This window comes from Gouania willdenowi, chromosome 9 (genome assembly GCF_900634775.1).
Source record: "Gouania willdenowi chromosome 9, fGouWil2.1, whole genome shotgun sequence".
NCBI lineage: Eukaryota > Metazoa > Chordata > Actinopteri > Blenniiformes > Gobiesocidae > Gouania > Gouania willdenowi.
Window position 1 is genome coordinate 8,778,333 of NC_041052.1, and position 15,027 is coordinate 8,793,359.

At 32.5% G+C, this 15,027-nt stretch overlaps 2 protein-coding genes across 2 annotated transcripts in view; one reads left to right on the plus strand and one right to left on the minus strand.

Moving 5' to 3' along the window:
* Window positions 1-5,473, plus strand: part of fbxw8 (F-box and WD repeat domain containing 8) — a 28,701-nt gene extending 23,228 nt beyond the window's left edge. The window contains exons 9-11 of the mRNA XM_028458296.1: window positions 3,055-3,228; window positions 3,296-3,412; window positions 5,153-5,473. Coding sequence (XP_028314097.1) covers window positions 3,055-3,228; window positions 3,296-3,412; window positions 5,153-5,318 — 457 coding nt within the window. The 3' untranslated portion in view covers window positions 5,319-5,473. The remainder of the gene's footprint in view (window positions 1-3,054; window positions 3,229-3,295; window positions 3,413-5,152) is intronic.
* A 1,590-nt stretch (window positions 5,474-7,063) lies between these two features.
* Window positions 7,064-15,027, minus strand: part of tesca (tescalcin a) — a 30,073-nt gene continuing 22,109 nt past the window's right edge. The window contains exons 6-8 of the mRNA XM_028458503.1: window positions 10,544-10,651; window positions 10,410-10,457; window positions 7,064-8,687 (exon numbers count right to left, since the gene is read on the minus strand). Of these exons, the coding sequence (XP_028314304.1) occupies window positions 8,595-8,687; window positions 10,410-10,457; window positions 10,544-10,651 (249 nt within the window). The 3' untranslated portion in view covers window positions 7,064-8,594. The remainder of the gene's footprint in view (window positions 8,688-10,409; window positions 10,458-10,543; window positions 10,652-15,027) is intronic.

A 15,027-nucleotide genomic window follows, 5' to 3' on the forward strand; every position in this document is an offset into this window, starting at 1 on the left:
CATTAAGAGTTTTCCTCAGGAGATTATACACGGTTCACCAATCCAGAGCCGCTCCTTACCTAAGATTTATGGTTTCCTGCCTCCTGCCAATACTGCCCAGCCTTCATTGTTTAAACATGTGCCGCCGCCACCTTATGCCATCAGACAGGCAACAAAAACCCACACACAACAATCCCTGAACGCTCGTTTAACCATTAACATTTAATTCCTTTTTTAAAAAGTTTGGAAGCAAGATTGAAATGTGTCCGAGTCTCTACAGTGATTTAATTACGATAATGAAGGATTGGATGGAGTCATGTCCTGGATGCTTTCAGCTGCAATAAAGCCACAACAACGACAGATGGAGCCGAGGTTCCCCTGGGCTCAGGAAGATGATGAAGCCCAGCAGGTGAAAACTCTGCTCCCATTTTCAGCCACAATGAAGACTTAAAAATCAGCCATGTGAATGATTGTAGTAATCGTTGGGTTATATGATGTTCTTCTAACTCTCACATCAGCGGGTGATATTACCTCAGATTATCACCCAGGGTCAAATATGGAAAGTTTCATACTAAAGGTTTGGCTAAAGCTTCAAGTTTTAGGGAAATAATTTTAATAAGATTATTTTTCATCACTTTTGATTGGAAACAAACTTAAAAAAAGTGATGTTTTTATGTATAAAGATGATATTGCAAGTAATGAACTCTTATTTCCAACTGTATAGGGGAAAATATGACTCCATATGAGTTAGATTTACTTAATATTCCAATTTACAACTATCGGTACTTAGCAGAGATTGTGACTTTTTAACTGATGTAGTATAATCTGGAATAGTGAGGTTCCGTTCTTAGTTTTCCTTTTAGTCAGACTGTTAGACATTAATAATAAATAGTTACATGAATGGAATCTGAGTAAGGAAGTAAGTTAAATATTGCTACAACGGATGACTGAATATCCATAAATGTGTTCCATTTGCTTGATCTCACCCATTGCCATCGTGTTGCATAATAAAGAGCCTTTAAGAGCACTTGCACATGTGCTATTATTATTATTATTATTTATTTTTTTTTAATTCATCCTAAAGTCGTCAGTTTTAGGTCAGAAGGAACGTGTGTGCAGGTCACACAAGTTGCTCTACAACAGACATGGACATCTGGCGGCCAGGGGCCACTTGCGACTTTCTTCTAATTTTGGTGCAGCCCCAAAGTAAACACAAAAATAACATCAAATACACAAAGAAAACTGCAAAAAACTGCAAAATATACTCAAAATTACTCTAAAATCACAAGATGACTGCAAAAACTAAATAATTAAACTAAAATACCCAAAAATGTGTTCAAAAACACAGCAAAATGACGAAAACGCATAAATCAACAACAAAATGTACAAAAATGCCAGAAAAACACAACAAAAATACACAAAACAACAACAAACACACAAAAGCCTTTGTTCTTTCCTGTACTGATGCTCGGATTAGTCATTTTTACCTCCGCCAAGGAGGCAATATTTCAATCCAGTGGATCCAGTTCATTATGCAGATTCTGGATCAGTTTCAAAAATCAAAAAATCCTTATCATTGTTGAAATTGAAAAAAGTTGATAATTTTATTGCAATTTAAAAAAAATAAATAAATGGGGTGTCCTCACATTTGGACTTACTGTATCATTACTAATGTGAATGATTATGGTACCATGATCAGGATTACTGATCCAGATAACTGACACTCATGGTACAAAGGACATTTTGTGCTTGCTGGAGGTTTCAAACAAGAGCTCTCTAAGAGAAATGTTAACATGAATGTCTATAATGTGACTCTCGGATCAGACAATCACATTTTTTTGGCTACCGCTGTGATTAAAATTGACATTTTTGATTTTATTTATCAAATATTAAATCACAAGCCTTGTTTAGTACACTGATATGCAGTCATCTTACGTCACCTATTACTTTTGATGCTATAGTTTATGTTATTGATGTATTTTTCCTTTAAGGCTGAATCTAAAAAAAAGAAAAGAATAATAAAACACAATCTAGTTATGTGTGCTGGCTGCTTGCCATTAAAACACTTTAGTCTTTATCTTTGGTCCTGTTTTAGGTTCTTATTAGACGTCTAGCTGACATTTTCCAAAACAGTCTTTTTTATTTTTAACTTAAAAAAACCAAACATACACATGTATTAAATGTTGTTGTTAGCATTCATCCACTCCTATCTTTTCTTCCTTTGTTTTCTTTGGTGTCCCTGAAGGCTCTACTGCTCCTCCTGTGGCATTTCATCCAAAAAGCCCAAATAGGGTCTCTTTGTCTGCTAATGAATGCAGCTCTGACAAACTGTCCTCTCTGTATCAGATCCCTGCCTCTGCTTTCAGCTCGTAAAATCCAAAAAGCCTAACAGGGAATGACTGATGCTATTGTATTCACTTAGTTTAGTATTCACTCAGACACACTGCACTGTGCATGGAAATCTATGGATTCAGCACAAATGCTGGAAGAATATGGAGGTAGATTTGTGGCTTTATTATTCAATCAAAAAATGTCTTTAATCAAAAAGTGTTAAAATACAAAGAAATATTTGAGACTTAAATAATTGTTTGAACACTTTATTTTATTGAAAATATTTTTTTTGACTTCAACTTTTTTTGAAAATAAGTTGTTTAATTGAAATCTTTTATTTTTTGATTTAAAATCTTTTATTTTTTGATTGAATAATACACATACAAATGTATTTTTATTATACATTTCAAATGCAATTATTTGAGATAGATACTTTATTAATCCCCTGAAGGGGAAATTGGATTTGAACACTTTTTTATTTGATTGAATATATATGTATATTTTTTTTATTGTCGTAAACTTTTTAATATGGCCCAAATACAAAAAAGATGACTTCAATAAAAATGTTTTTAATCCAAAAAAGTGTATTCAAATAAAATTTAAAAAAGATAATTCAATCATCTTTTCTTTAATTGAAAATATTTATGTTTGATTTAAAAAATAGACACAAATGTACCTCCATAGAAGAAGAGCCAGTAGTTTAAATAGCGGTGCTTGTTGTTTGTTTTACTCTTTGTGATTTAGGGTGAGAGTGTTTGACCTGAGAACCGGCTCCTCCGTGGCGTCCCTGTACGCCCACCACCTGGGGGTCACTGCGGTGCAGGCGGACGACTGGAAGATAGTGAGTGGTGGGGGGGAAGGGCTGGTGTGTGTGTGGGAGCTGAGGATGGGAGCCAAGCTGTGGGAGATGCACAACAGGTATACATAGATATATGACAACAGATGTGTTGTTTGTGTTGGTTTGGTAACGCCGGCTTCACCGCAGGCATCCTGTGCGCCACGTACGCTTCACCAGCATCGCCTTGGTAACGGCCAACATCCCCGATGACAAGTCTCCACGGGGGGCCTGCATCACTGACGACGACCTGACAGCTCACCGCAGGTCAGCCTCTCCATTCGCACATGCACACATACACACACACACACACCAAGTACTCGACAGAATCGCTGTTTTTTTATCCTCAAACAAAATTCGACCAACACTTCAATGGTAAACCCCCAAAAAATAGTATTTGAGGTTTATTTTCCCAGAGTTTTAGCCTCTGAAAAGTCACTTTCTAAGTAACTCTACACAAACAGGCTGATTTGTGTCCAACTTTTGCATATTCATGAGTGGGCGTGTCTATAGACGGGACACTGACTTCCTCCTCACACCCACTCCGTAGCTGAGCTCATACTGCTTTATAAACATGAGACAGAGCATGGGGGAGGGGCGTTAGCCGGTACATACATAGACTGTAGAAAATACATACATAGCACTGCGCGAAGGACGCTGAAATGCTCACCTTTGTGGGCGTGTCTGTTTACATGTCAATCACGGCAGGGAGCTTCCTGGAGGCGTGGCTTCTCCAGCTCAGTGCCGCGTCAAATTAGTCATCAAAGTGGGAACGCGTCATCAAATTGTAGCGAGGTGTTTGGGCTCACCCTGCAGTAAGAAAGGAGCAAATCACCCTCTAACTAATGATTGAGGGAATCAATGAAAAAACAATTTGGACATGTGTATGAAGCCCTAATAGACCTTTATGATGTTTAAAACACAGAAAAGTTGATTTAGCTTAACATGGGCCCTTTAAGCAAAATAGTTTAAAGCTGCTACAGATGATAATGTTTGAAATCAGATAGACATAGTGTAGGTATGGAGGTAGATTTGTGTCTTTATTATTCAATCAAAAAAGTATCAAGAAGCGATTGTTTACAGTGGAGATCAAAACAAACTATCAAGTGGCAATTTCAACTCTTTTTTCTTTTTTTTTTCTTCTTTTTTTCCGAGCAAATGATTTTATAATTATTGATCTCTGAGGCCTACATTTGTAGTTCGATTTCTGTCTTTATTATTTAATTAAAAAAATATTTTTAATCGAAATACCTTAACTTCAATCCAAAATATATTATTTCAAAGTTAAAAAATAATAATAATTTGAGACCCAAATATTTGCGTTTGAGCAATATTTTCTTTGATTGAAAAGTTTTTTTAATTTAATTTTTTTTTTATTATTATTGAAATGTTTTCTTTATTTGATTGAATAATAGACACAAATTTATTTTGATTGAGGTGATTTTTTTTTTTTATATTGAAAATACTTTTTTTGATTGAATAATAAAGACACAATTCTACCTCCATATGTAGGCCTCATAGATCAATAAATAAAACATAATTGTAAAGAGTTAAATTGCTGCTCTTAAGTTTGTTTTGATCTCCATTGTAAACTCTCTCTTCTTGATATAGTCAGAAAAGTTTTGCGCATTGCATTGTGGGATGTGGAGTCCTGTAGATGGATACATACAGTAGATGTGTTTTTACTTCATTCTTACTGTGTTTTCTTGTGTTTGCCTCCAAAAACTTTACCAAAGTGACTTTCCAACACATTTCTGGGATGTTTATTTTAGAGCCTAAACAGAAATGATCCGAATTCGACCAAAATTGAATCACTGTCCCCTTTGTCTGGTGAAGAAACACCAGAAACCTTTAATGCATGTTATAAAATGTCTTGTGAACTGTTCTCACCTTTGTCAGTTCCTCTTAGACACAAACATCTGAGAACATTTCTGTTTTCTTATTGGGGGGAAAAGGAAACTTGATACATGTGTTTTTGACCTCAGTGTGAATGTGTTTGTGCTTTAGACACCGGGGAGTGATCTGCCACTATGACTTCTCTGAGGACGTATCCCACCAGGAGGGAGTTCTTCCCATCTGCAGGTCAGACTATGTGGAGTCACATGGCTACAACTACAACATCAGCCTGGCCGTTCCTTACGACCGCCTGTCAGGATCTCATCCATCACTTTGACCTGGACTCTCTGTTGGTTGGGTTACACCAACTGCTTTTTAAAAAAAATTATCTTTAAATCAAACAGTCATGTATTAGGTGTAAATCTATTATTTTTAATTTGTTATTCATTAAGTTCGTGCAAATGTTTTCTTATAAAGTGAGTTTCAAAAGATGTTTGGGGTCTGGAATTTATTTTTCTATGTATATGAAAAGAAAAATCCATATATTTTAGAAAAAACAAGGAATGATCGGATGCTTTATGATAATTAAAAAATAGGACTACAATTAAATACCAAACATTATACAGGGTTCCCGTTGATCCTTAAAAAGTCTTAAAAGGCATTAAATTCATGAATCTAAAAATAAGGCCTTAATTGTCATTAAAATGTCTTAAATCAATGTTTCAAAAGTCTTAAAATTTAACCCATACAGGTAAGTATGATGATTTTATTATTATAATTAGTCTCACTTTTCAAAATGAATGGCAATGTTAATTTTTTTTTTTTAAATGTATAAATATGGGAAAATGTAAATTTAATGAAAATTGCCTGTACAAATTTTTTTCTTAATGGTTTTTATTTTTAATGTTTTTGTTTTATAGATTTCTGGCTATTTTTTGGAATTTGTGTTTTTGGAGTTATTTTTTATTATATTAGTCTGTTTTTTGTGTATGTTACTGTAATTTTGTGTTTATTTTGGGGGCCGCCCGTTGCACGTCGGCACTAGACATTAGAGAAAAATAACCCTATGTAATTGATGTGGCTTTTTCCCCCCAATTATCTTTACTGTGGTTGGTCTGATATTTAAAGAACACAAGTCAACATATGTTTTTTTTAAAGCAACAAGTTTGCGCGTTTTTTTTCAAGTTAAGTCAACGTTTCTATTTTTCACAGTGGGAATACTACTGAACAGAAAACACAAAGTTTTCAGTGGATGATCGACATTCTTTGGTGTTAATCCTTTAAAATTGCAGAAATGCAAACAATGTGAAAACACAACAAACGGAATAATAATGACAGTTTGTAAATCAGGCAGCGTTCACAAAAATAACTTGACTTAGTAAAAAAGAAATTGACAATTTGACCAAGAATCTTTTAATGTTTTTTTTTAAATTTATGTATTTGTAGTAGAAGTGTAGGGATTAAATGTTCAAAACATTTTTTTTCATTCATTTATTAATTTATTCACTACAAAAACAATTACTTTTTTTTTTTTTAGAAATATATTTCAAATGTAAGTAAAAGTTCTCCAACACATGATTAAATGAGGATTTCATCATTAAAAATGACTCGGGATATACATTTATATGATCTAATGTAATCCAGTCTATCAGTTCTGCTTTGACACAATAATGAAGATGTATATTTATATATGTTTATTTCTTTAAGAATAATTAGCTGAGAAGGAAAACTATCAGCAATCATGACAAGGCAAAATATTACAAATCATTTTCTCAGAATGGGCCATTGCAGTTAATTTATTAGTGAGAGTTAGTGTTCGTTTACTCTGGATTAATACATAAAACTGGAGGAAATCTAGAAAGTTCAAAACATAAAGGAAAGCAAATGACAGAAATGATATAATGGCAGGTTTGCACTAATTCAAAAATAACATTTTCTTAATTTTCTCTTCTCATGCTGGTTCTCAAAGTTTAACCTCACAGACACACACACATGAATAGTAAGAGTGTAAAGATCCATCAAATTTAGATCAATATATAGATTAAGCAAGGATCCAATCATCTATGGAAACTCAATCCATGGCTCATTATCTACAGTGAAACTTTGCACAGGTTTTTTTTTTTTGTTTCTGTTAAAAAGAATAATTTTCATTTAAATATCGGAAATGTTTCAGCAATAAAACTGTCAACAAAATTGTTTGGTATTTCTAGCTTTCAGTAAAATGTGACTCATTGTGTTAAATGGGATCGTCTTAAATCAACTGAAGGCCTTATCCTCAACTTCAGATAATACTTTTATTTAGTAAAATTGTACTAAATTAAGTTATAATTGATGTTTTAAGTCACATAAAGAAGCAGGAACCAAGACCTACAAATAGATAATAAGAAACAATTATTTTCACCAATGTGAATTGAGTTCATCTTTTTTTTTTTTTACCTCCGCATCACTTCATATCTAAAACTGTATTTGATTCTTTATCAATCTATTTAGATCAGAGGTGTCAAACACGTGGCCTGTGGGCCAAATCAGGCAAGCAAAGCATCCAATCTGGCCTGCAAGTATGTTTTTTTTAACAAATGACAAAGAATGTTAAAACTATCCAAAAAAGTTTTTAATGTGTCCACTGGGGATTTTTCATTTCTTTTTTTTTTTTTGGTTTATGCTTTATAAAATAATAGTTTCGTATTCTAAGGTAGTTTAGATGGTTTTAGGTTATATTTAATGATATTTTAAATAAAACCATCCAGACCGTGACAAAATATGAACATTTTCAGATCGTGATTCGACTTTTAACAAAAGGGAAATAAATGAAAAATAGACCTTAGTGACGTGGCTGAAAGCAAAAACAGGAAACGCCGCTGGCTAAAGCATAGATCATATATATATATATATATATATATATATATATATATATATATATATATATATATATATGCTAGATGACTTAAGCGGGATTCGCCAGCGTTACTCAACGGCGGCCATCTTACCTCAGACAACTGATGTTCTGATATTCTGACGCGCTCTACTGTAGCTGTTAGAACACGAGTGATCAGCTTTAACAAAAATACCCTTAGCTCGATGAAATATTGACAGATTTACAAACGTTTTGCCTGATTACAAACCTTATTATACGTAGGTATGACACAGGATGCTTGTACAAGTTGAAATTGCCGCTCGTCTGAGGTAAGATGGCCGCCACGTTGCTGTGTCGCTCTCATTGTCTGACAGCGCGGGTAAGTCTTCTAGTGTTTGTATATATCTATGGCCTCCAGGCTAAGCCCCGCCCAACAAAACACATCACAATGTTTACAATCAAAGGGTCTATATCTATTTAGAGCCTATTGTATCTTGTTTTTCTCAGTTTGAATTAAACTGAGTTGTACGTGAACTATAAGGCCAAACAGCAGGGAAAGGGTTGGGTTTGGTGAATTAAACATCCCACATGATGCGGACTCACACAAGACATTTAAATAACTTGAGCAGTTGATTGATTCCTGCACAAATGTATTATAAACGGTCTACCAGAGGTCCTTGTTCAAAAATGCATTAGTGCAAAAGTGTTAAGATTATTGGCTTTCAGGTCCAACGTCTACATTCCTGCGTGTCCAGAACTTCAAGAAGTAGATTTCCCACAACGCATTGTTGTTGTGTTTACATCCATAAAGCGAATGTGCATCCTGGTTTCCATTTCCAGGCCTTTCAGGATCTGTAAATAAAGACAACAAATGTTTACCAGTGATTTATTAACAGCACATTTATTTCTAAGAAAAATACAAACATTACCAGAGGTGTAAAGAGTACTAATGTATCCTACTGTACTCAAGTAGAAGTACTGTTACTTGATTGAATCTGTACTCAAGCGCAAGTACAAGTATGCTGTACATAAAATACTCACGTGTAAGTAAAAAGTAGCACAATTAAATAGTACTCAAAGTAAGTTACTATAGTTACTTTGACCCTCCACGATTATTTTTTAATAAATCCTGCCATGGTTCCCTTGCATACAGTAAATATGTCATGTATAAACTTAAAAAGCAAGAGATTAAATCTTGCACAAATGGAATTTACTTAATATATTTTCTACAAAGGCATCTGTATTAAAAAAAGGTTTGTCAAAATGTACAACCTTTTTTTTTTTTTTTTTTTAAATAAAATAACACCAATTAATTAAATTAATAAAGTGTCAGGCTCTAAGTATATGGTGGGTGAGGAGTGCCACAATTAAATAAATAAATACATTGTTGATTATTTAAAAAAAAAAAAAAAAAGTAATAACAAAACTTCTGTGAATGCAACCATGTCGGAAATAAACTGAATAAATAAATAAAATAAAAAAAATAAAATAAAAATAATTAATTAAATCTACCAATAATTAATTATTAAATTAATTAAATCCATTTTACATTTTATTTTCACTCTGAAAAGTATGAAGTATACATATTTCAGTATTTATTTATTTATTTCATGGTCTTGTGTTGCAGCACTTCATGAATGAATTTTGTCAGTCAAACTCGCTCCTCAAAGTCTGTGGGGGCGTTTTCCTAACACTTGATTGGTTACCTGCACATCAAGTCAAGCTAAATCGATCCCCGACAATGGATTGATGCAGAGCTTGTAAACATTATTCTGATACACTGGGTGGCGCTATACAATCTGTACGTTGGTTTTGTACTATAGGCCTGCTTCTACATTCTCAGTGAAGTCTGAAATCTCTCTCACCAACTCCCTGGAAAGTTCATGCACATCCTCCATTGTCGTAGCCGCCATGATTGGAAAGAGTGAAGACCAAAGCAATGGATTTGGCTGGATTGATGTTAAACCCCGCCCCCACAGACTTTGACGAGTGAGTTTGACTGATAAAATTAATTCATGAAGTGCTGCAAAACCAGACCATGAAATAAATAAATAAATAAATAAATAAATAAATAAATAGTGAAATATTTATACTTTATACATTTTAGAATGAAAATGAAATGTAAAATGGATTTAATTAATTATTGACCCATTTAATTAATTAATGAACGGTGTATTTATTTATTTAATAGTGGCACTCCTTGTCCTCCACATAAATATAGCTTCATTTATGAACTCTATTTTAAACTGAGAAAATAACCGCGTTTTGGCGCGGTGCAATACGTTGAATCTGATTGGTCGGCTATGATGTGATGAGTTTGATTGTTGTCTGGTCATTTCATTTTTTTGTAGTTTCACAATCATTTTAAAACACAAATATATATATATATATAATTAACTCAGTAATGGTTGGGTTTACAAATGTAATGAATTACTTTACTTCTGTTTAAACATACTTAACTACAAGTACAATTACTGTTAAGAAATACCCATAATAAAAAAGTACCCATTTAAGCAACTCAATTACAGTAACGTGAGTAATAATAATCCGTTACTTTCACCTCAGAAGACCAACCTGTTCAAAATGCTCAAACGTGATGCCTTCATAAAACTCATCCGGCTTCTGAAAACAAAGTGAAGAAGAAAACTGTAACTTTTCCTTGATTTTGATCCATATACTAACAATTTATTGTGGTGAATTGATGTTACCATGTGTGGAACGTTTGTGCTCGCCACCCCCAACATGGCAGCGTCCGCTATGGCCTTGGCGGCCTCGATTCCCATGGTGCCGCTTTTTGACAGAAGCTCTTCTACTACCTTGGATGATCACAGGAGGACATTCACAGTGTTTATATTCTCACAGGAGAAGATTTCACACTGTAGCCGCAGGCGTTAAAAAACAAGGGAGGAGTAGCTTTAATAAAACAGGTTCTCAACTTGTGGGTTGGGGTCTTAAATGTGAACTGAGGAATCTTTTTAAATGGGTTCTGAATGCTCAAATGTTCAAACGCAATCAACCACACTATTTATGAAATTATAACACTAAACGCTATACATGTTTTATATACAATAAATACGGTATATATATATATATATATATATATATATATATATAAAAATTGAGTTAGGACCATCATTAGACCCTAAAAACTACTGCAAATATAATGAATGTACTTAAACAGGGCTAAGAAAACAGTAAGGCACAAAAAATGACAAAAAACAAAAATCAGCCAAAATTAAAAGTAAGGCTATAGCAAGGCATTTTTTTCAAAAATTTCCAAAAAAAAAAAAATTGAGTTAGGACCATCATTAGACCCTAAAAACTACTGCAAATATAATGCACATGCTTAATCAGGGCTAAGAAAGCAGTAAGTCACAAAAAATGACAAAAAACAAAAATCAGCCAAAATTAAAAGTAAGGCTATAGCAAGGCATATTTTTTCAAAAATTTCAAAAAAAAAAAAATTGAGTTAGGACCATCATTAGACCCTAAAAACTACTGCAAATATAATGCACACGCTTAAACAGGGCTAAGAAAGCAGTAAGTCACAAAAATGACAAAAAACAAAAATCAGCCAAAATTAAAAGTAAGGCTATAGCAAGGCATATTTTTTCAAAAATTTAAAAAAAAAAAAAATTGAGTTAGGACCATCATTAGACCCTAAAAACTACTGCAAATATAATGAATGTACTTAAACAGGGCTAAGAAAACAGTAAGGCACAAAAAATGACAAAAAACAAAAATCAGCCAAAATTAAAAGTAAGGCTATAGCAAGGCATTTTTTTCAAAAATTTCCAAAAAAAAAAAATTGAGTTAGGACCATCATTAGACCCTAAAAACTACTGCAAATATAATGCACATGCTTAATCAGGGCTAAGAAAGCAGTAAGTCACAAAAAATGACAAAAAACAAAAATCAGCCAAAATTAAAAGTAAGGCTATAGCAAGGCATATTTTTTCAAAAATTTCAAAAAAAAAAAAATTGAGTTAGGACCATCATTAGACCCTAAAAACTACTGCAAATATAATGCACATGCTTAATCAGGGATAAGAAAGCAGTAAGGCACAAAAAATGACAAAAAAAAAAAATCAGCCAAAATTAAAAGTAAGGCTATAGCAAGGCATATTTTTCAAAAATTTCCAAAAAAAAAAAATTGAGTTAGGACCATCATTAGACCCTAAAAACTACTGCAAATATAATGCACATGCTTAATCAGGGCTAAGAAAGCAGTAAGGCACAAAAAATGACAAAAACAAAAATCAGCCAAAATTAAAAGTAAGGCTATAGCAAGGCATATTTTTTCAAAAATTTCAAAAAAAAAAAAAATGAGTTAGGACCATCATTAGACCCTAAAAACTACTGCAAATATAATGCACATGCTTAATCAGGGCTAAGAAAGCAGTAAGGCACAAAAAATGACAAAAAACAAAAATCAGCCAAAAATAAAAGTAAGGCTATAGCAAGGCATACTTTTTCAAAAATTTAAAAAAAAAAAAAATTGAGTTAGGACCATCATTAGACCCTAAAAACTACTGCAAATATAATTCACATGCTTAATCAGGGATAAGAAAGCAGTAAGGCACAAAAAATGACAAAAACAAAAATCAGCCAAAATTAAAAGTAAGGCTATAGCAAGGCATATTTTTTCAAAAATTTCAAAAAAAAAAAAATTGAGTTAGGACCATCATTAGACCCTAAAAACTACTGCAAATATAATGCAAGTACTTAAACAGGGCTAAGAAAGCAGTAAGGCACAAAAAATGACAAAAAACAAAAATCAGCCAAAATTAAAAGTAAGGCTATAGCAAGGCATATTTTTTCAAAAATTTCAAAAAAAAAAAAATTGAGTTAGGACCATCATTAGACCCTAAAAACTACTGCAAATATAATGAATGTACTTAAACAGGGCTAAGAAAGCAGTAAGGCACAAAAAATGACAAAAAACAAAAATCAGCCAAATTTAAAAGTAAGACTATAGCAAGGCATTTTTTTCAAAAATTAAAAAAAAAAAAAATTGAGTTAGGACCATCATTAGACCCTAAAAACTACTGCAAATATAATGCAAGTACTTAAACAGGGCTAAGAAAGCAGTAAGGCACAAAAAATGACAAAAAACAAAAATCAGCCAAAATCAGAGGTAAGGCTATAGTAGGGCACTTTTTTCAAAAATTTCAAAAAAAAAAAAATTGAGTTAGGACCATCATTAGACCCTAAAAACTACGGCAAATATAATGCACATGCTTAAACAGGGCTAAGAAAGCAGTAAGGCACAAAAAATGACAAAAAACAAAAATAAGCCAAAATTAAAAGTAAGACTATAGCAAGGCATTTTTTTCAAAAATTAAAAAAAAAAAAAAATTGAGTTAGGACCATCATTAGACCCTAAAAACTACGGCAAATATAATGCACATGCTTAAACAGGGCTAAGAAAGCAGTAAGGCACAAAAAATGACAAAAAACAAAAATCAGCCAAAATTAAAAGTAAGGCTATAGCAAGGCATATTTTTTCAAAAATTTCAAAAAAAAAAAAATTGAGTAAGGGCCATCATTAGACCATAAAAACTACTGCAAATATAATGCACACGCTTAAACAGGGCTAAGAAAGCAGTAAGTCACAAAAATGACAAAAAACAAAAATCAGCCAAAATTAAAAGTAAGGCTATAGCAAGGCATATTTTTTCAAAAATTTCAAAAAAAAAAAATTGAGTTAGGACCATCATTAGACCCTAAAAACTACTGCAAATATAATGCACATGCTTAATCAGGGCTAAGAAAGCAGTAAGGCACAAAAAATGACAAAAAACAAAAATCAGCCAAAAATAAAAGTAAGGCTATAGCAAGGCATATTTTTTCAAAAATTTCAAAAAAAAAAAATTGAGTTAGGACCATCATTAGACCCTAAAAACTACTGCAAATATAATGCACATGCTTAAACAGGGCTAAGAAAGCAGTAAGGCACAAAAAATGACAAAAAAACAAAAATCCGCCAAATTAAAAGTAAGGCTATAGCAAGGCATATTTTTTCAAAAATTTCAAAAAAAAAAAAATTGAGTTAGGACCATCATTAGACCCTAAAAACTACTGCAAATATAATGCACATGCTTAAACAGGGCTAAGAAAGCAGTAAGGCAAAAAAAATGACAAAAAACAAAAATCAGAGGTAAGGCTATAGCAAGGCATTTTTTCAAAAATTTCCAAAAAAAAAAAATTGAGTTAGGACCATCATTAGACCCTAAAAACTACTGCAAATATAATGCACATGCTTAAACAGGGCTAAGAAAGCAGTAAGGCACAAAAAATGACAAAAAACAAAAATCAGCCAAAATTAAAAGTAAGGCTATAGCAAGGCATATTTTTTCAAAAATTTCAAAAAAAAAAAAATTGAGTTAGGACCATCATTAGACCCTAAAAACTACTGCAAATATAATGCACATGCTTAATCAAGGATAAGAAAGCAGTAAGGCACAAAAAATGACAAAAAACAAAAATCAGCCAAAATTAAAAGTAAGGCTATAGCAAGGCATATTTTTTCAAAAATTTAAAAAAAAAAAAATTGAGTTAGGACCATCATTAGACCCTAAAAACTACTGCAAATATAATGCACATGCTTAATCAGGGCTAAGAAAGCAGTAAGGCACAAAAAATGACAAAAAACAAAAATCAGCCAAAATAAAAGGAAGGCTATAGCAAGGCATATTTTTTCAAAAATTTCAAAAAAAAAAAATTGAGTTAGGACCATCATTAGACCCTAAAAACTACTGCAAATATAATGCACATGCTTAATCAGGGCTAAGAAAGCAGTAAGGCACAAAAAATGACAAAAAACAAAAATCAGCCAAAATTAAAAGTAAGGCTATAGCAAGGCATATTTTTTCAAAAATTTCAAAAAAAAAAAAATTGAGTTAGGACCATCATTAGACCCTAAAAACTACTGCAAATATAATGCACATGCTTAAACAGGGCTAAGAAAGCAGTAAGGCACAAAAAATGACAAAAAACAAAAATCAGCCAAAATTAAAAGTAAGGCTATAGCAAGGCATATTTTTCAAAAATTTCCAAAAAAAAAAAATTGAGTTAGGACCATCATTAGACCCTAAAAACTACTGCAAATATAATGCACATGCTTAAACAGGGCTAAGAAAGCAGTAAGGCACAAAAAATGACAAAAAACAAAAATCAGCCAAAATTAAAA